Raw genomic sequence first — 18,707 nt, forward strand, 5'->3', positions numbered from 1 at the left:
GTCCCTCCCTCAGGCCCTGCTGCTCACCTCCACTCCTGTTCACCGCTGGCCAAGACGGCCACCTGTGGGGCTGGAGCTTGGCCTCTCCCCTGATTCCAGGCTGGGGAGGGGGACAGGGTGAGGTGGGACCCTTCCCCCACACGCAGATGCCATGCCAGGACAGAAGACTCACCATGGATGCCAGGCAACTTGGCTGACGCTGTGGGGAGTAGGAATCCCTCGGGTCCTGGGAAGGGGCAGAGCCCCCGGACAGAAGGAGGGACCCAGGCAAAGAGATTTTCCCAAGAGCCAAGTCCAGAAGGTAGAAAGTGGTGCTGCAGTAGAGGGCCTGAGTAAGGCCTCCAGGATCGGTCGCCTTGACTCTGGGGCCCTGGCCTGAGGATGCCTTACCATCCCCGATCCCTGTCCGAGGCCACCTGTCCAGAGCCCAGACAGAACGAGGTATAGCCAGCTCCTGCAGCCTCCCCTGTCCAGCTGCCAGCCGGAGGCAGTACAGCTTTGGGATGGCCACTCTCTCCCCGTCCCCACGCACACACTCCCAGGGATGAGGTGTCCTGAAGGCCCTGCCCTGTCCCCCACGGCAGAGCCTTGGCCCTTCCCCCACCTCCCTACAGAGAAGCCTTTCCTGGTCCAGATCCAAAAGGGCGGGCCTTTGGCAAGGAGCTGAGTGGCCCCATCTCACCCCCAAGCCATATGGACTTTACCGGCTGAGCCTCAGTCACTCTACAGATGTCACCTCCCCAAGAGAACCCTCAAGCCTCACCCCTGATTTGGAGAAGCTCGACCGTGTTTTATTTTGTCCCTAGCACTTACCGCTCCACAAAAATAGGTGTTAACTTTATTTTAAATGTTTTCCTTCCTCTTCTAGAATGAAGTCTCCGTTTGGGCACATCACACAGGCTGACAGATTCAGCCAGTAAGGAAGCAACATGCTCCGGGTGGATGAGGACAGTTTACCACCTGAGTAGTCCACAAGAGCAAGAGAGCAAAAGCTTGACAAATGGCATGGGGTGGGGTGAGGGGGTGAATGGGCACCCCGTTGCTGAAGAGCTACCCGGCACCCTGGGAGGCCTGGTGGAAAACCACATACCTCCTGAGAGCCAGATGAGCCTAGAAACTGCCTTCCCAAAGGCAGGAGTCAGTGGGAGCCAGCGGCGAGGCTGGTCCTCCCGGCTTCTGCCACCGTCCGGTCCGTCCGGAGCACTGCAGCCCATTCAGCTGTGAACTCGTGCAGGCTCGTCAGGGCCCCACACAGAGTCGTCCCTACAGAGCAGAGGCCCGCATTGGCCTTTACCATCGCGTCCGCAGAGCCTAGGGCAGTCCTGGTACACTGAGGAAGCTCAGCCAGTGTTGAGTTTTTACCGCGTGAGCAAATGACTGCAAGAGGGACCCGAGCAAAGGACGGAGCTTAAAAGATTAGGCAGGTACCCTCTCCACCCGAACTCTGCATCTGAACATTATCACTTGCAACATTTTTTACCCTAAATTCATTATCTGAATTAAAAAACAGCTACCGTAAGGTTTGGGTCTGTGTGTGCCAGTGAAAATAACGAAATCGCATGCGTGTTGGGCAACAGGGCTTGGCATGCGCTGCAGGGAACCTCAAGCAGCCTTCTCACAGGGACATGTCTCAGGCTTGCATTCCTTAAACCTGCGGTGCCCAATCGCTGCCGTCTTCCCCTGTCCGCGCTGCCGTCTTCCCCTGTCCGCATGTGTCCGAAGGGAGTCTATGCGCTGGAAAATGTTAGAAGAAACGTTGGACGTGATGAAGCCAACGGTGGGAGAAGGTGTGAAAGGGAAATGTTCGCGTCTGATGCTGCACACCTTGTTCATTGGGCTCACAGGTAACCTACTCGTTAGTTAGACATCAGCTAGTTACATAAGTGGGGTTTAATACACTGAATGCTCTGCTAGGAGTTAAGAGCATTTCAGTAATACTTGGGGAAATTAGTTGGGGTTTACGGAGGAGCTGGGAATACTTCCCCCCAATTGAAATAACAGAATATGTGCTCCCACTGTTTTCAGGATAGATGAGACTCCAACGCAAAGGATGCTGTTATTGAGCACCTACTGTGTTCTGAGTCCTACACCAAGCACCTTTTTTTTTTTTTAATTTTTTTTTCCCAACGTTTATTTATTTTTGGGACAGAGAGAGACAGAGCATGAACGGGGGAGGGGCAGAGAGAGAGGGAGACACAGAATCGGAAACAGGCTCCAGGCTCTGAGCCATCAGCCCAGAGCCTGACGCGGGGCTCGAACTCACGGACCGCGAGATCGTGACCTGGCTGAAGTCGGACGCTCAACCGACTGCGCCACCCAGGCGCCCCCTACACCAAGCACCTTTTTACATGCATTGCCCACATGCCTCCTCCACAGCCCTGTGGTGTGGGCACCCGGTGTTTTCCCTGTTTTCTTGAGGCTGAGAGAGGCCAACCTCATTTGGCAATGAGGACAACCAGCAGGGACTAAGGCTGGGAAGCGGTGTGGGTGGCCACCTGTACACAGCAGTAACTGATGGGGCAGTTGTCAGAGTCAAGACCTATGAACTGAAATCTGGGGGGGGGGGGGGGGGGGGCGGGGAGAGCTCCAAGCAAGGAGAGGGCGGGACCAGGAGGGAGGAGGGCCCCAGTGCCAGGACAGCTGTGCAAGCCCTGCCCAGAACACACAGGAGCTGGCTGGGGACACTGACCAGAGCCAGAGCTGTAGTCGCCTGGTAGAGAGAGGCCCAGCCTGGCATTGGGGAAAACTGAGGCAGGGGTGTGGCCTTGGAGACTGATGGTCAGGGCTGGACCTACCTGGACCGGGGTGCTGTCCTCCAGCTGGGTCCGCTATGGTTGCTGGTGTCTGGGTGGGAGTCTGACCTGGGGGCTTAGGGCTGATGCTGGGGGCCTCAGTCCTGCCGTCTGACTACCTCCGTGAACACACCAGGCCTGTTGCCTGCGAGAGCATGAGTGAACAGGAGAAGGAAATGGAGGAGGACGAGGGAGGCAGCACTTCGGACACAGCCCCCATGCTGCCGGAAAGGGTTCCTGACGGCCAGGCCTCAGCCTTGATGTCCCCACAGTGGGTAGGCCTGGTGGTCCGAGGCCTTGGGACCCTACTGCTGCCTGGCCAGGCCCTGGCTGGACTCCTGCTGCACCTGCTGCTGCCTGCAACCGTGTTCCTGCTGGCCCTTCTGCCAGCAGCTGCCATCGTGTACCTGGGATTCCTGTGCCACTCGAGGGTGAGCTAAGCCCTCCGTGGGCAGGGTGGGGGCTGGCTGGGGCCCTTGGTAGCGGGGGGTCCTGCAGAAGTGCAGGGCCCTGGGGCTGTGGGTGAATATGCCCCTTTCCAGCATGATCCCCTTGTCCCCAGAGACATATGTGCCCTTCCCTGGAAAGCCCCTTCTTCTTCCAACCCCCCCCCCACACACACACACAGAGACACACACAGCAAAAGAAGGGCTTTTGTTTGTCATGGGAGGGGACAGTTCCCTCCCCTTCCCTGAGGCCTCCTAGCCTTGTACCAGGGGCCACCAGGGTCTGGACAGCTGGGCATGGTGGGAAGAGGAGGGGTTCCAGGAAGAGAAGATGAAGATATCATCAAAGTTCTCCAGTCCACCCACCGCCCCAGCCACTCACAGACCCCTCCTGCCCTGGGCTGGGTTTCCCCATGCGCAATGGGCTAAGGCTTGGTCTAAGGAAGGGGGATGTAGGCAGATGGGTTCGGTGTCCTCCTTCGGTAGGCATGAAGCAGGGGCGGAGGACTGAGCGCGGGGCCACAGAAGAGAGGGTGGTACCAGCTGGTGAGAGGCACGGGTAGGGGCTCGAGGTCAGATGCCAACACAGGGAAGAGCCATGGGAGAGCAGAGAAGGGAGGAAAGTGGGGATGGGACAACCGGGGAGCAAGTCTCTGAGCCTCCCCTCAAGAGACTCCTATTTGAGCCCTTACCGCTTGGGCCCTGGATCTCCCATTCTCGACTCAAAAATGCCTGGCCACAGCCAGCCCCAGTCACCCCACTCCGCCAGACCTCAGGCCAGGCTCCCAGGCCCCACCCCTCTGGTTCGCACTGACCACCACAGGCCCCCGGCGGGTCCACCTACTCCCGCCCCAGGTCGTTTATCGGGCCCCGCCCCCAAGGACGGCGCGCCCCGCCCCGTCCACCTGTACCCAGGCCCCGCCCCCGCTTGACTGGTCGCCCCGCCCCCAGGTTCACCCGGCGCCCCGCCCCGCGTGCCGCGCACTGCTCTCCGACAGAGGCGCCGCGGCGCTCATCGTTCTCGGATTCCTTTCGCTGCCTCCGTTGCTCGTGCTTGCCTCGGCCGCCCGCACCCGCCTGGCCCGGCGTCTCCGCCCGCTGCTACCGCCCCCAGCTTGGACCCCTGGATCCCGCCGCCACCCGGGGTCCAGCGACCGTGGGCGGGCGGGACGCCACACCGACGGGGAAGAGCAGTTCTGTGCCTGGGTGTGACCCCCCGCCCAGAGGTCTCTCCAAAGGACACGACCTCCGAATCCCGCGAGGCACCCGAACTCCTCCCCCCGTGACCCTCATTAAGGCGGCCCCAGGCCGGCAAGCTCGGGGTCTGCGTCCAGGTTCCATCCTCGGAAATCGCGGGCATACCACGGGGCTTCGTGCGCAGTGCTTCGAGTGGCCGCGAGATGGCACCTGACTTCCCGGAACCCAGGCCCGCCCTTCCCCAAGGTGTCCCCACCCCCGCAGTCCCCTCTGACGCGGAGAGGCTGGGAAGCCTGGAGAGAGGAGGGAGATGCCTCCCAGAGAAGGGGCGCATGGCCGGGCTCAGAGAAAGGTGGCCTTCCTGGCTTTTGTCACTGGCTGCCCTGGGCTCCTGCTCCCTCCCAAAGGGCAGCCCTTAGGGCCCCATGTCTGGTCGGTCAGCGGGCCTCCAGAGGGTTCCAGAAGTGGTGAGACTTGCCTGGGAGGCTTCCACAACCGACCCAAGAACACGGTTCCAGAAGTTTAGCGATGGCCAGCAGCCCCAAGGCTTGCAGGGCTCAGCCTGAGATGGCGGTCAGGGTTAGCGTTTAGATAGGTGCCAGATTAAGAAAGCTGTCTGTTCTTTCTGGATAATTTTAAGGTCTTTGTCTTTTGCAATCTTTGGCATTAGCATGTTTCTAGTCGTGGATATGTTCTTACTTGTCCATTCGGTATACACTGTGTTTCCTGTTCCTACAGATTCATATCTTTCATCAGTTCTGGAGACTTCTCAACCGTTTTCTAGGTCTCCAAGTCTGCCTCCTGGTTCATTGTACCTAGTCTTTCTGGGGACACCTTTCTGGCTTCACCTTTTCCCTTCTCCTTCCATGTCAGTTCTTCTCTTTCTGTTTCCACCTCCTGTCTCTGCTGCGTTCTGGGTGATTTCTTCATCTTCTTTCAGCTCACTAATTCACTGCTTGTGTCCCATCAACTCATCCATTCAATCGTAAGTTATTTTATTATCATATCTAAAAGTCATACTTGCTTTTTTTATTCAAATCTCATCATTTTTTATGGTATCTTCATGCATGTTCAATTTTTGGATTCCAGCTTTGCTTCAATTTCTTGAACATTTCACATACAGTTTTTAAATATTCTGTACCTAACAATTCCAGTTTCTTACTTTTGGGGGGTCCAAATCTGTTATTTGTTGTTTCTGCTGATTCTCATATTGTTTCTTTGAATGGATCCTCATTTTTAACTGTCAGCTCATACCTGTAAAAATTCTTTTTTTTTTTTTTTTAATGTTTGTTTGTTTTTGAGAAAGAACAGAGCTCAGGCAGGGGAGGGACGGAGGAAGGGGAGACACAGAATCGGAAGCAGGCTCCAGGCTCTGAGCTGTCAGCACAGAGCCCCATGCAGGGCTTGAACTCACAAGCTGTGAGATCATAACCTGAGCTGAAATCAAGAGTTGGATGCTTACTCAGCTGAGCAACCCAGGCGTCCCGGACTCTTTGTGGTTTTTTTTAATGTTTATTTATTTATTTATTTATTTATTTATTTATTTTAAGTTGTGCTCTTTTTTTTTTAAGGTTTATTTATTTACTTTGAGAGAGGCAAAGAGAGAGAGAGAGAGAGAGAGAGAAAGGGAGAATCCCAAGCAGGCTCCACACTGCCAGCACAGAGCCCAATGCAGGATTTAAACTCATGAATCATGAGATCATGACCTGAGCCGAAATCTAGAGTCAGATGCTCAACGGACTGAGCCACCCAGGCACCCTGTTTATTTATTTTTGAGAAAGAGAGAGGTAGTGGGGGAGGGGCAGAGAGAGAGAGGGAGACAGAATCTGAAGCAGGCTCCATTCTATCAGCGCAAAGCCCGGCAGAGGGCTCAAACCCTCCAACCGTGAGGTCAAGACCAGAGCAGGAAGTGGATGCTCAACCGACAGCCTCCCCCCGCCCCCACCCCCACCCCGGGGCGCACCAATGCCTGTGAAAATTCTGAGGACACACCCCTCCAGAGGAGATTCCTTTTGTGATGCATGCCCCCTCTGGGCCCTGTGAGGGTCCTGTGTAGGCTTCCGTAATTGCCCGTGCAGCCCTCCTTTCCTGTGTCCAGGGACGTCCTGCTTTCCCATCTGTTTCCTTTCATCATCCTGGGTTTCTGCTCGTTACTCTTCTGTTTATTTATTTCTTTATTTTTAGTGTTTTTTTTTTAAATTTTTTTTTTCAACGTTTATTTATTTTTGGGACAGAGAGAGAGACAGAGCATGAACGGGGGAGGGGCAGAGAGAGAGGGAGACACAGAATCGGAAACAGGCTCCAGGCTCTGAGCCATCAGCCCAGAGCCTGACGCGGGGCTCGAACCCACGGACCGCGAGATCGTGACCTGGCTGAAGTCAGACGCTTAACCGACTGCGCCACCCAGGCGCCCCTATTTTTAGTGTTTTTAATCTGAGGGGAGCCTTGAAGATAGATACTTCCTTGTAAGCCCAGCAGTGTATTAAAAATGTTTCTCGGGGCACCTGGCTGGCTCATTTGATAGAGCACGTGAGTCTTGATTTCGGGGTTGTGAGTTCAAGCCCCATGTTGGGCATAGATATTACTTTTAAAAAAACCGTGTTTCTTGTAATTTGTCCAGATTCTAGGGGTAGCTGAAAGGCCTTTTAAAGGATCTAGCATACCGTGTTGCCAGCAGGGCTCTGTGTGTGACCAGCAGGGGCAGGACTCAGATGTACCCAAAGATCAGGGTTCAGGCTACAGGCTCAGGGCTCATTCCATGGCCTTGAGCAGAGTCCGGTGTGTGGCTGGCTCAGATCCCGCAGGAGTTCTTGGGGTTTTCCAATTGTTTGCACCCAGTCAGACAGGAGCCTGGCTGGCCGCCCAGCGCCCAAGGATAGCTTCCCCTGGTCTAAGTCCGCCTTCCTTCCCCTCCTGCCCAGGGTTGGGCAGGCTCTGGCCAGGCTATGAAGACGAAGACTCTCCTGAGGATCCGCCTGGCCCCAGAGTCATCAAAACAACAGCTGGGCCTGTTGGGGGGGGTGGGGGGGGTGGGGAGGCCTTGATGGAGAGCTCAGCTGCCCAAGCCCGAAGGGTTCCTAAGGTGTGTCCCAGCTTCCCAGGCCTACTCCCAAGGTCCTGCATGGCCTCTAGCTGGCCCCAGGGATGACCAGCCTCAGCCCCAGGTCTACCCCACCCACTCGCAAAAGGAGCCCCTGTGAGGGGATGTAGGAGGTTAACAGAAGGGGCCTTGTGATCTGTTTTTAGAGGGCCAGTCTGGAAAGGCAAGGGCAGAGGCGCTGAGTTACTTGTGGGCCAGGCAGAGACCTCTACTTTGGGCAACACTTTTTTCCCAGGTGCCCAGGCCCCTGCCCTGTAAGAGTGTGCCTGGCTACAGGCGGCGGCGGGGGGGGGGGGGGGGGGGGGGGAGTTTCCACAGTGCACGTGTCTGTGTGCCAGTGTGTGTGCACCCGTCGCATGTTTGTGTACAGGTGTGTGCATCCCTCTGTCTGCTTCCCCTATTACCCCAGGCGGGCACATTGTCCCATCCCCACAGGTGGTGAGATTGGCCTCTGTAAGGTTCCCGGACCTGCCCAAGGTCATATATTCAGTCACAAAGTATTTCTTCCTGGGAGCTCAGGTGTCTGCAGGCACCCCTTCAGACACTGGTGGCAGCTAGGAGGGGTCCAGGGGGAGTTGGCGGGTTCAGTCCCCCCAGCCACACAACCGGTGTAAGCCCTGCCCCCATCCCCCATCCAGGGATGTGGGGTAAGCAAAGGGTGCTGGGGTGGGTGAGCTGGGTGGCAACAGATAGTGCCTGGTGCTGGCTCTGAGAGGTAAGCTCCCTCACTCTGTCCCCTGGGTCCTACCCTGACCACTGGGGAGCCCCCACCGAGGTGTTGACCCTGGTCCATCCCTCCCTACTCTCTGCTCACGAATCCAAACTGGCCTGGACTCTGCCTGTGGCTGGGGCTGGTTGTGGTGGTCACCTCCCTGATACAGACGTTTCCAGCAGGGGGAACCAAAGCTGGAGTCCCACCTCAGAAAGGGCACACCATGCGGCTCTCTGCACAGGCTAAAAACTTGGGAGTCTGGATGCCTGCCTGCCTCTCTGCCTCCCACCCCTTGTCCTTTAGGCTCTACCCGAGATGGCAGCCACCAAGGCATTAGATGCCTCGTATCAGTCCCCTGGCATCAACCTTGCCCCTGCACGTGCCATGGGCCCTTGCCTCCCCCATGCAAGCCCTACAACCTGCCCCACCCTTTCTGCCCCCCAGGCCCCCTCACTGCCCTGACACACGCCAGTCAGCTTCTGCCCCAGGGTCTTGGCGCTCCCTGCAGCTCCTGTCCATGTGGTCTGACACGGCCCTACCCTGACAGGGAAAATAAGCAGGCCTGCATCTTGGGCCAGCATGCCACTGCCTGTCCCCCTTCCAGCCTGGCAGCCCTGGGAGGACAGGGTGCCTGCATGTCCCCAGTACTGACTCTGGCATGTGGCTGCCCCAGCTCACACCTGCTGGGTGAACTCAGAGAGGGTGGTACCCACCCCATGCCCAGGCTGCACGCCCCATGGTTGCCAGCAGGGGGACTGGGTAGGGTTCAGCCCTGGGGCCACAGAGAGCAGGCCTGGGCTCCTAGGGATTGCGACAACAGGACCTCCAGACCCTGAGGACTGATCCTTTAGTCTCGGCATGTCCCTGACCACAAACAGGCAGGTTAAGTCGAGAAGAATGTGTGGGTGGGGCAGCTGAACTTCTGGGCTCTTGCTCCCCCTCCCTCTACCCCACTTACTGTTGAAGACGGGGTCTGGGGGCCTCAGGCTTGCCCCACGCCCCCATTCCAGGACGACAGCAGCCCCTGTTCCCGTTTCTGGTGGGCACATGCATGGGTGCATATGTGAGATACAAACCCATAAGCAGCAGCAGCACGTAGTACCCATCCCCCCCCCACCACCACCACTGGGTGAGGGTGGGGACCCACACTGCTCAGCTCCTGAGGCCCAGAGTGCCCCGGGGCTGGGGTCAGAGGCCTGGGGAGCTGCCCTTTTCCCTAGGGTCAACATGACCACAGTGAGCTAGGGACAAAAGGCCCTTCTTCTCTGCAGAGGCCTGGACTGTGCGGAGGAGGGAGTGTTCCGTGGACCCGGTGGGGGCAGGGGCAGTGCCTTCAGACAGCAGTGTGCTTGCGTTTCAGGGAACCCCCTCCACCTGCTTGTGGACCAGCAGGCCTGGTGGGCCAGCTCCGGGAAGTGATGCCCTGGGGATTTCAGACTGAGCCAAGGCTGCAGGGGCAGGGCTGCCTCAGCCACACAGGCTGCTCCTTCCCCCTGGCCCCTTGAAGTCCAGGACCAAGCAGGGGCTGGGCTCGGGGGAGGGAGCCGACGGGGCGGGGGCAGGGCCTGCTGTGTCCTGGCGGCCTCTGTCCTTTTCAACTCCGCTGGCCTCCCAGCCTGTCTTTCTTCAGAGAGGAGGTTTCCGGACAATTATATTTGTGCTTCCTCTGGCGTCTGCCTCGAGCTCAGCCCTGACCCTGACTGTTACGCTCCTGGCTGACCCCCACAACTCCCTGGGGGTCCTCCATCTGTCTGTGTCCCCGCCTTGGGAGTGCAGGACACTGGAATGAGACTTGCCATGATGCAGGCAGCAGGGGCCCTGTGGACAGTAGAGCCTCAGGGCAGAGCAGGGCCCAAGGGAGTAGAGCCGATCGGGTGGTGGGATGTGGGGGCATCTCCCAGGGGTCAGGTGTGAGCCCAGCATGAGCAGCAGGAGTGACTGTGGGCAGAGCTGAGGAGGAACTTGGCCAGGGCTGCTGGTCGAGCTCAGCCAAGGCTGGGCAGAGGCCCTGGCAGAGCAGTCCTAACACGGGGCCTCCCGTCTTTCTCCCTCTGATGGAGAGGCTGGAGGGAGGAGGGCGGCTGCTTCCTCGAGGGCCTGAGTCATGGCCAAGAAGACCCGCTCAGTTTTTCCAGAAGGGACGGAAACTTCCCTGTCAGCCCAGCAGCACAGGCCGAAGCGTGACTGGGGCCCGCCTGCCATGCAGGACTTGGGGGACAAGGCGGGGAACTGCCCTGCCACAGAGCAGCCCATGGCCCAGCTCCCTGCCCCGGGCAGGTGGGTGCCCAGTGAGAGAGAGAATGAACCAAGGAGTGTTTGTACATGTTAACCTGGCACCTCAACCCCAGCACCCCCCGGGGTCAGCTCTTGGCTGGAGCCCCAGGCCTCCTCCAGCTGCTGCGGCCTCACCATGGCCTCCGCTCACTGTCCCCTTCGGCCCCAGTCCTGGTCAGCCTCCTGTGCTTCGGGGCTGGGGGCCAGGCCAGGCCCCTCCGGGAGGCATACCCTGGACTTCAGGGGCGGGAGCCCATTGCCCCCACCACCCGCACAGGCCCAAGCGGAAGCACCAGGCAGTTTCTGGTCCCAGCAGAGTCCTGAGGCCTGTGGAGCTGAGCCAGCACCACCACTGCCAAGACTCCCTTCGAGGGGGTGGGGGCGGCGGGGACACACTTCTCGCTTGTTCCTGCCCCAGCTCCTCCAGCTTGGCTCAGCCACTTCCTTTTTTAGGCAAAGTTGGAACTCCAGCCTGTCTCACAGAGTGTCTCACCTGCCATAAAGGGAGGAAGGAAAACCATTGAGTCCCATCCGTCCTTGCTTCTGAGCATCCTCCTGGGAAGGGAAAGGGAGGGGACATCCTGGCAGAGACGCCCCAGCCACCTCGGGCTGGGAGAACCTGTGCCCTCCCAGCTCCACAGACTAGTGGCTGGAAGAGGGCAGTGGTTACCCTACAGAAAGCCTTCTTAGTAGTGAGGGACCTCATCTGGACCCTCAGCTCCTGCCCAAAAGACATTGCCCTGCCTCACCTAAGGGGAGGGAATCTGTCCTGAAGGGCTGAGTGCCTGTGGGGATGCCCCCTCCAGCCAGCCACCTCTGGTCTGGCCCAGCCAAAATCCTGGATTGCAAGGTTCCTTCCTGGCTTGCCAGTGGGTCCCTCCAGAGGTCTGGGGGCCTGCCCTTGGCCCAGCCCTGGGCCACTCATTGGGCAGAGTGTATGGGGACAGCCATAGTTCCGGCAGGGTCACCCTGGACAGGACCTGAACCAGCTCCTATGCCTCTTTCTCCAGGAAGCCAGGTGGGGTGGGGGCTCTGTGTCCCTCAAAAGGCTCCCCTTCAGGCCTCTGCCCCCCTCCCAATGCTCTGTCTCCTTTCTAAGCGTCCAGCCCCCAGCCCCCAGCCCCAGGTGAGGCCAGGGCCTGGGGCTTGCTGGGGGGGGGGGAGGGGGACATTGTTCTTGGTGTCACCCCCACCCCCTCGCACCCCTGGGTTGCTCTTGGGCCTGATTTCAAGGACTCATAGCACTGTGGGGAGGTCACGGGCAGTGAGCCCTGGGGCTGGCCCAGCTTAGTGGCCCCCTACTCTGCTCCCGGTTGGGGGCAGGGGGCAGTGCGGAACCCCGAAACCTCCCAACCAGGAAAGAAAGCTCTGGTTTCTGTGTGTACGCACGCCCACGCGTGTGTGCCGCGCTCGCATCTGCGCGAGTGCCGCGTGACGCTTTCTGCCTGGGTCCCTCTGCGCGCACGCCTCCCGGACTCTGTGCGCCTCGGCACGCGGGGAGAGTGCTCACCGGGGGCGGGGCCTCGGGGACGGGGCCTCCCGGGGGGCGGGGGCGGGGGCGGGCCCGGCCTGCGCGGCGGCGCGCCCTGCAGTCCCCGAGCGAGCGAGTGGCGAACGGCAGCCGAGCGCGCCCCGTCCCGTCGCGCGCGATGCTGCCCTGGACGGCGCTCAGCCTGGCCCTGAGCCTGCGGCTGGCGCTGGCGCGGAGCGGCGCCGAACGTGGTGAGTGAGGCAGGCGGCGGGCCAGGTTCCAGCTCGGGCGGCGCCCCTGCCCCCTGCTGCCTGCGCGGGGCTGAGTCTTCCCTCCCGCGGCCCGGGGCGGGGACGGCCGCAGGGGCACCCCACCCACCTGCGGCAGGCGGGCCCAGGTACCCCGAGCGGCTAGAGGAGCGTCAGGTGTTGGGGGGTAGGTTCTGAACGGGGAGGGGAAGGTGTGTGTCGGGGAGGCGGTCCCTGCCTCAGTTTTCCTCTCCTTGCAGTGACACCTAGTAGAGGGACGGTAAGAGGGCTGGAGTCGCCCTACGGATTGGGGGAAACAGGCCACAAAGCCCAGATCAGTACCCAGACGCCCCAACTCCTGTCTGCCCTTGGCTCCCGTGGTGGAAGGGGTCCTTTTGCCCCCTGGGGTACCTGGAGGAAGAGGAAGGCCCTGGGGGGTTGGCGGCCCCCCAAGCTGCTGCAGCAGGTTACCTGCTTCCTGGGTCCAGATGGAGCAGAGGATGGGTCCAGAGGAGGGGTGACATCATCTGTAAGTGGGGTGATGACTCCAGCCTGGCCATATGGGCTGTGATCATGCTCTGTCTCCCTCATCTGCCCATCTGCCCATCTCAGCCCCCAGTGTCCCCAGCTGCTTTGTGCCACACACCCCCCCCCCCCCAAGTAGTTGCTTTACCTGAAGGCAGGGGTGTAGGGCTGAACTCCATCCTGGAGGCTGATTCTCTGGAAGCCAAGCCCGAGGAAACAAGGACTGTGGCCTAGGCTTATCCACCCACACTCCTGGGGGCTGGACCAGGACCCTCGGCTCCAGCCTGCACAGAGTCTGCTAAGGAAAGGGTCGGTGTGGAGGCTTGGAGGGGTCAGCTCTCCTTTACAGACAAGACTTGAGCCCAAAGAGGACCCAGAGAGCCCAGAGAGGTGCAGAGCTAGAACCCACTGAGACTGTGGGCCACTTGTGGGCTCAGGACCCCTTTCCCCCTTCCCCAAGGGGTGCCGCCTGCAGGACCTTTGGAGCAGGCTTTCGGGGCCTACTTGGGTAAGGGCAAGCTCCAGCTTAGGGAAAGCTCAGACCCTGGGGGTTCTGCCCTGGGTGTGGGACTGTCTGGCGGCCACCACCTGGGGCTGAACCCTCTCCTCTCCCCCAGGTCCCCCAGCATCGGCTCCCCAGGGGGACCTGCTGTTTCTGTTGGACAGCTCGGCCAGCGTGTCTCATTATGAGTTTTCCCGAGTTCGGGAGTTTTTGGGGCAGCTGGTGGCCCCACTGCCCCTGGGCCCTGGGGCTCTGCGTGCCAGCCTGGTGCATGTGGGCAGCCGCCCATACACTGAGTTCCCCTTCGGCCAGCACAGCTCAGGTGCGGCTGTCCAGGATGCCATACGTGCCGCAGCCCAGCGCATGGGCGACACCAACACTGGCCTGGCGCTGGCTTACGCCAAGGAGCAGCTGTTTGCCGAGGTGGCAGGGGCCCGGCCGGGGGTGCCCAAGGTGCTGGTGTGGGTGACAGATGGCGGCTCCAGCGACCCCGTGGGGCCCCCCATGCAGGAGCTGAAGGACCTGGGTGTTACCGTCTTCATCGTCAGTACCGGTCGTGGCAACCTCCTGGAGCTGTCAGCTGCTGCCTCGGCCCCCGCAGAGGATCACCTGCACTTCGTGGACGTGGACGACCTGCACATCATTGCCCAGGAGCTGAGGGGGTCCATCCTTGGTAGGTGGGAGGAGGCAGGGCCTGGGGATGCCCCAGCGAGGAACCCCGGAAGAGATGGGGGAGAGGGACTCGAGGGCCTGGAGCAGGGGCCAGGGCTTCGGGGACAGTGGCACTTCCTGGGGTTCGGCTGGGAGGTAACACCCATGGCTTTTCTGTGCATCCTTGGGGGACATGCTCCAGTCGTGTGCCCTGTGTGCCCCTCTACCTGGGCGATAGTGGGACAGAGGGTCGGGCCTGAATAAACACCTCCGGGTGGGGTTCTCTGCTGATGGGCCCACCCCGACCGGGGGGCCTGGAGTGGGCCGAGAGGCCAAGGAGCTGCATCTGGTGGGATGTGGTTAAGTGGAGAGGAAGAAGAGGGAGGGTCCAAGCCTGAGGACTCTGCAGATGGGCAGCCCAGGCTCCTGTACGTGTGCCAGCTCCCACCGTGCTTGGAGATGAGAAAGCCGGGTCAGGATGGGCTAGGACTGCTTCCCACAGAGCTCGGGCCCTGCTACCCTGTGGGTGGGAACAGTACAGAGGAGTTTGAGTGGGTCTGCGCCGTTGGTGGTTTTGGGGATTGCTGGAGAAGAGGCTGGACCAGAGAGGGCCTGCTGCGGGGGATGGGCAGCTCCCCACCAATTTTCTTTTTCCTTTTTTTAATGTTTATTTATTTTTGAGAGACAGAGTGCGAGCAGGGGAGGGGCAGCGAGAGAGGGAGACACAGAATCTGAAGCAGGTCCCCAGCTCTGAGCAGTCAGCACAGAGCCCGACACGGGGCTCCAACTCACAAACCGCGAGACCATGACCTGAGCCGAAGTCTGACGTCCGACCGCCTGAACCCCCCAGGCGCCCCTCCCACCAACTTTCTAATGGACCCCCACCCCTACCCCCAGCCAAACCTCACAGTGGGAGGGGCTGAGATGAAGGGCCTGGTTGCTGGCTCAGCCTGCTCTAACCACTAAAAAATGCCACTAACCCCAGGATTCTTTCTGAGTCTCAGCCTGTGGGTTAATCATCCACCAGAAACCAGGAGTTGGACTGTGGATTGGAGAAAGGTAGAGGGTCCTCCCAGAGATTTCCCCCAGGGACACCTGGCCCCTGGTGGCCCCTGAGTCAACCACTGTGGCTGAACCTGGAGGAGATAGTAAGAGGAAAGGCAAGCAGCTGGACAGGAGAAACCCAAGGCTGTAAGGCAGTTAGGCAAAAGGGTGGGGGGCTCCTGGGATAGGGGTGGGTGGGGGTCTGAGTATGGGGAATAGACAGGAGGATGAGTGCCAGGCTGACAGCTGGAGCACCCGGCATTAAAGGAGAAAGCATTAGGGTCCCAATGGCCATAACCCTGCCTCGACATTTATCAGCCTTACATGCAAGCCATGTGGTGTCCAGCCTTACCTGCTTGCGTGGTCACTCAGATGGCCATGTGGTGTCACAGGCTCAGGAGTAAGGCACATTTGGGGGGCTGACTCTGGAATCCCCCCCTGCTCTCCTGGAAACCAGAGGCAGGCAGTACTCTGAGCCCCACATCCAGCTACTCCTGGAGTTGTCATATATCCACCCCTCAAGTGTCCCCCGATGGCCTCCCATCTTTTGGCTGCACCAGTGGTGCCCCTCTGCCTTGACTGTCCAGAGCTGAACTGACTCCACACTGTGCCGGCCACTTGGGCTGTGGAGGGTGGTTGGTCCTCTGTTCTCAGACATCACTTTTGAGGGGCTGACTGGGCTGGGTGGGAGGTGGCCATTATAGCTCCTCACCCGTCTGGGTTTGCAGCTGAGGCAGGCAGGGAAGCTCCTGATGGAGTCCCAAGTTGGGGTGGCACTCTTGTCCGTACCCCAGCCCTGTCACCGGTTCGTGTATCGTTAGCACTGTTGGGGTGGCCGAGCCTGGCCTGGGGCTCTCCAGCGCTCCTGCTCCCCACATCTCCCAGTCCGGTCTTCCCTGAGTAGGTAGTCAGGGCCCCAGCCCGGGCGCGGGGAGGTCTGACCTTCTGCACCACCCGCAGACGCCATGCAGCCACAGCAGCTCCGTGCCTCTGAGGTCACGTCCAGCAGCTTCCGCCTGGCCTGGCCGCCCCTGCTGACCGCAGACTCCGGCTACTACGTGTTGGAGCTGGCGCCCAGCGCCGAGCCGGGGAACGTGCGTCGCCAGCAGCTGCCGGGGAACGCCACGGGCTGGGCCTGGGTCAGCCTCGACCCCGACACGGACTACGACGTGGAGCTGGTGCCCGAGTCCAACGTGCACCTCGTGAGGCCGCAGTACCTGCGGGTGCACACGCTGCCGGGTGAGCTGGAGGCGGAGGGCCGGCCAGGCCGGGCGGGGGTGGGGGGTGGGGCGGGCGACGGGGAGGGGGCGCCGGGCCGGGCCGAGGTCCCGCCCCCACCCCACTCACGCGCGCTTCCCCCCCCCCCCCCCCCCCCCCCCGCAGAGGAGGCCGGGCCAGAGCGCATCGTCATCTCGCACGCCAGGCCGCGCAGCCTGCGGGTGAGCTGGGCCCCGGCGCTGGGCCCGGCCGCCTTGCTCGGCTACCACGTGCAGTTCGGACCGCTGCTGGGCGGCGCGGCGCAGCGCGTGGAGGTGCCCGCGGGCCGCAACAGCACCACGCTGCAGGGCCTGGCGCCCGGCACCGCCTACCTGGTGACCGTCACGGCAGCCTTCCGCTCGGGCCGCGAGAGGGCGCTGTCGGCCAAGGCCTGCACGCCCGACGGCGAGCGCAGCCGCGCTCCGCGCCCCCAGCCGCCGGGGGCCGGGGGCAGGGAGCCGTGAGCCCGCCGCCCCGCCCACCCGAGGGCCCCCTTCTCCCGAACCCGGCGGGGGAGGCGCCCACCGCCGATAGCAGGGCCTTGCCCCGCGGCGACTCCGCGCGAACCCCCCCACCCAGAACTCTCCCGCGGCGGAGGGCTCCCTGCTCGGGGCGTCTGCCTTCTAGGACGCAGGCCTCGCCCGACTCCCCTGCCTGACCCTCTCTGTGCTGCAGCTCTGGCAGCAGCTCGTGCCATCGCGACCCCCTGCCCGGGCCCAGACCTGGGTACACGGTGCCGTCCTTTGGGCAGGAATTAGCAGCAAGATGGACAGGGAGTCTGGGGCGGGCTGAGAACATCAGATACCGGACTGGCCGTGGGCCCAGGACAGGAGGTGGCCGAGCCGAGCGGCTAGACCTCTCGCTTGTGTGAAGGCCCAGTCCCTCTGGTGGCGGGGGCCCGGCATCCGTTTGAGAGGGCTTGGTCCAGTTGGTCGCTCTGACTTCCTGCGGCTACTCAGGTCCTAGATGTTGGTAGAAGGCGGAAGGATGAAGGGCAGGAGCGGGCTCTGGCCGAGTCCCAAAGCCTTCCTGGAGGGGACAGGGGCTGGAAAGGGGCAGGGAGGAGTGGTGGCAGGTTGCCGGTGTGGTCAGCAGCTGGGTTAGCAGAATGGTGGTCTTTATCAGGGCATTCAGTTGGCCTGAGAGGCAGTGCCTGCTGGGGACAGTGACCTTGCCTTCCTGCCCAGGACCCTGCTGGGTCCAGCTACAGCCACCGGGGTGAGGATGGCCGCTTTCTGGAAGAACAAGATCGGATCCTGGTATTCAGGACCCTGGAGACAGGAGGGCTCCTTGCCCCAGCAAGCCCCAAGTCTGGCACTCATAGGGAGCCTCCCTTGCTTCTGGGTAGGGCACTGCCATGCTGGGGGCAGGGACAAACAAGGTTTCCCTGGGTGGGTTCACCCCAACGATTCACTACAGCATCTTCTGACTCCTACGTCTTCACTACCACTATCCTGGGGCCACCAGACAAGTCCTAAGGGCGTAGCTGCTGTCCTTCAGCCCCACAAAGGCATGAGCTCCTCTGCCTGCACCAACTCAGTGCTCACTTCGCCTCTTCCCCACTAACAACCCAGACTGTAAAATAGAGTAAATCAGATGTAAACTGAGCCTCGCGGTCTCCTCAGTGTGCTTTACTCCCTGTCAGAACACTCCAGCCCGGAAAATGCTCTCAGACGGAGGGCCAGTGTTTTGTGGCTGGTGCTGGGGGAAGAGGAGGGGAGCCGAGCCCCTCCTGGTGCCGAGACGCAGAACACCGGGCCACGTACACCTCCTCTTCGGGGAGCGCTGGCGGCTTGCGTGGGCAGGGACTGCGGCGTTTGGAGCTGAACAGCCCGGACAGGGACCGGGTTCTGCCGCGCTGCCCCCTCACTACAGCCTTCGGACCCGGGTGGAGGCCGGGGCTGTGGCGCCCTCTGCTGGCAAGACCGCTCCCTCAACAGCAGTTTGACTTTCGGCCGCTGCCTGCTACTGGGAAATAGAGGCCCTCCCTCACCCGCGCGACTGCAGGGCGGAGAGGCCGTGTTCCGGGTCTGCCCACTCGGGTGTGGTGGGGGTGTGTGCGCTGCCGGCAGCCTTCAGTGGTGCTGGCCTCCACCACGTTTCACGAACCAGACTCCAAGGATCCGGCGGCTCCCTGCTTAAACACCTAGGGCCTGCACTGCCCGCTAGTTCGGTGTATTTAACATCTGTGGAGGCCTGCTGCGGTGAGCCCACGGTGTGCCTGTGTGACATGGCATAGGAGACAAGGGGCTTCTGCCCTGCCTGTGTGGCCAGAGCAAGCAGAGTGGGGGGGGGGGGGGAAGGGGCTACGGTTGTGGGTCCTGGGTCCCAGGAGCAGATGGTAGTGCCTGGCCAGGCCAGCGCCGAGTGGGCGTGGGGTTTCCCCTACATGTCCCCACAAGCCCCTGGAATCAGGCCCAGGTAAGCCAAGTGGGACTGTGCGGCCCGTGTGTGCCGCTGCAGGTGTCTGTTTACACTCTGACCTGTA

General features: G+C 61.1%; 2 protein-coding genes and 1 long non-coding RNA gene across 5 annotated transcripts; 2 read left to right on the forward strand and 1 right to left on the reverse strand.

The window, feature by feature from the left end:
- The first annotated feature begins 1,722 nt into the window (after window positions 1-1,722).
- On the forward strand, window positions 1,723-5,969 carry TMEM278 (transmembrane protein 278). 2 transcript variants are annotated; one of them, XM_086715403.1, is made up of 3 exons: window positions 1,723-1,844; window positions 2,929-3,223; window positions 4,190-5,969. In XM_086715403.1, the coding sequence occupies exons 1-3, from the start codon at window positions 1,801-1,803 to the stop codon at window positions 4,448-4,450; spliced, it is 600 nt and encodes a 199-aa protein (XP_086571529.1). In that variant the 5' UTR covers window positions 1,723-1,800; the 3' UTR covers window positions 4,451-5,969. The 2 variants fall into 2 exon arrangements, with proteins under 2 accessions (XP_086571529.1, XP_086571530.1); XM_086715404.1 differs by lacking the exon at window positions 1,723-1,844 and having other exon boundaries at window positions 2,667-3,223; window positions 4,190-5,968.
- A 4,584-nt stretch (window positions 5,970-10,553) lies between these two features.
- LOC147577700 (uncharacterized) lies at window positions 10,554-13,420 on the reverse strand. Its single transcript, XR_015254367.1, has 2 exons — window positions 12,712-13,420; window positions 10,554-11,014 (listed from the first exon to the last, which is right to left on the reverse strand). It is a non-coding gene; the product is annotated as an uncharacterized LOC147577700 (long non-coding RNA).
- On the forward strand, window positions 12,092-17,826 carry VWA1 (von Willebrand factor A domain containing 1). Of its 2 annotated transcripts, XM_086715392.1 has the most exons (4): window positions 12,092-12,243; window positions 13,383-13,940; window positions 15,923-16,201; window positions 16,346-17,826. In XM_086715392.1, the coding sequence occupies exons 1-4, from the start codon at window positions 12,171-12,173 to the stop codon at window positions 16,681-16,683; spliced, it is 1,248 nt and encodes a 415-aa protein (XP_086571518.1). In that variant the 5' UTR covers window positions 12,092-12,170; the 3' UTR covers window positions 16,684-17,826. The 2 variants fall into 2 exon arrangements, with proteins under 2 accessions (XP_086571518.1, XP_086571517.1); XM_086715391.1 differs by having other exon boundaries at window positions 15,923-17,826.
- The last annotated feature ends 881 nt before the right edge of the window (window positions 17,827-18,707 follow it).

Source organism: Puma concolor, chromosome C1 (assembly GCF_028749965.1).
Source record: "Puma concolor isolate L17-30 chromosome C1, mPumCon1.1.hap2, whole genome shotgun sequence".
In the NCBI taxonomy this organism is placed as follows: domain Eukaryota; kingdom Metazoa; phylum Chordata; class Mammalia; order Carnivora; family Felidae; genus Puma; species Puma concolor.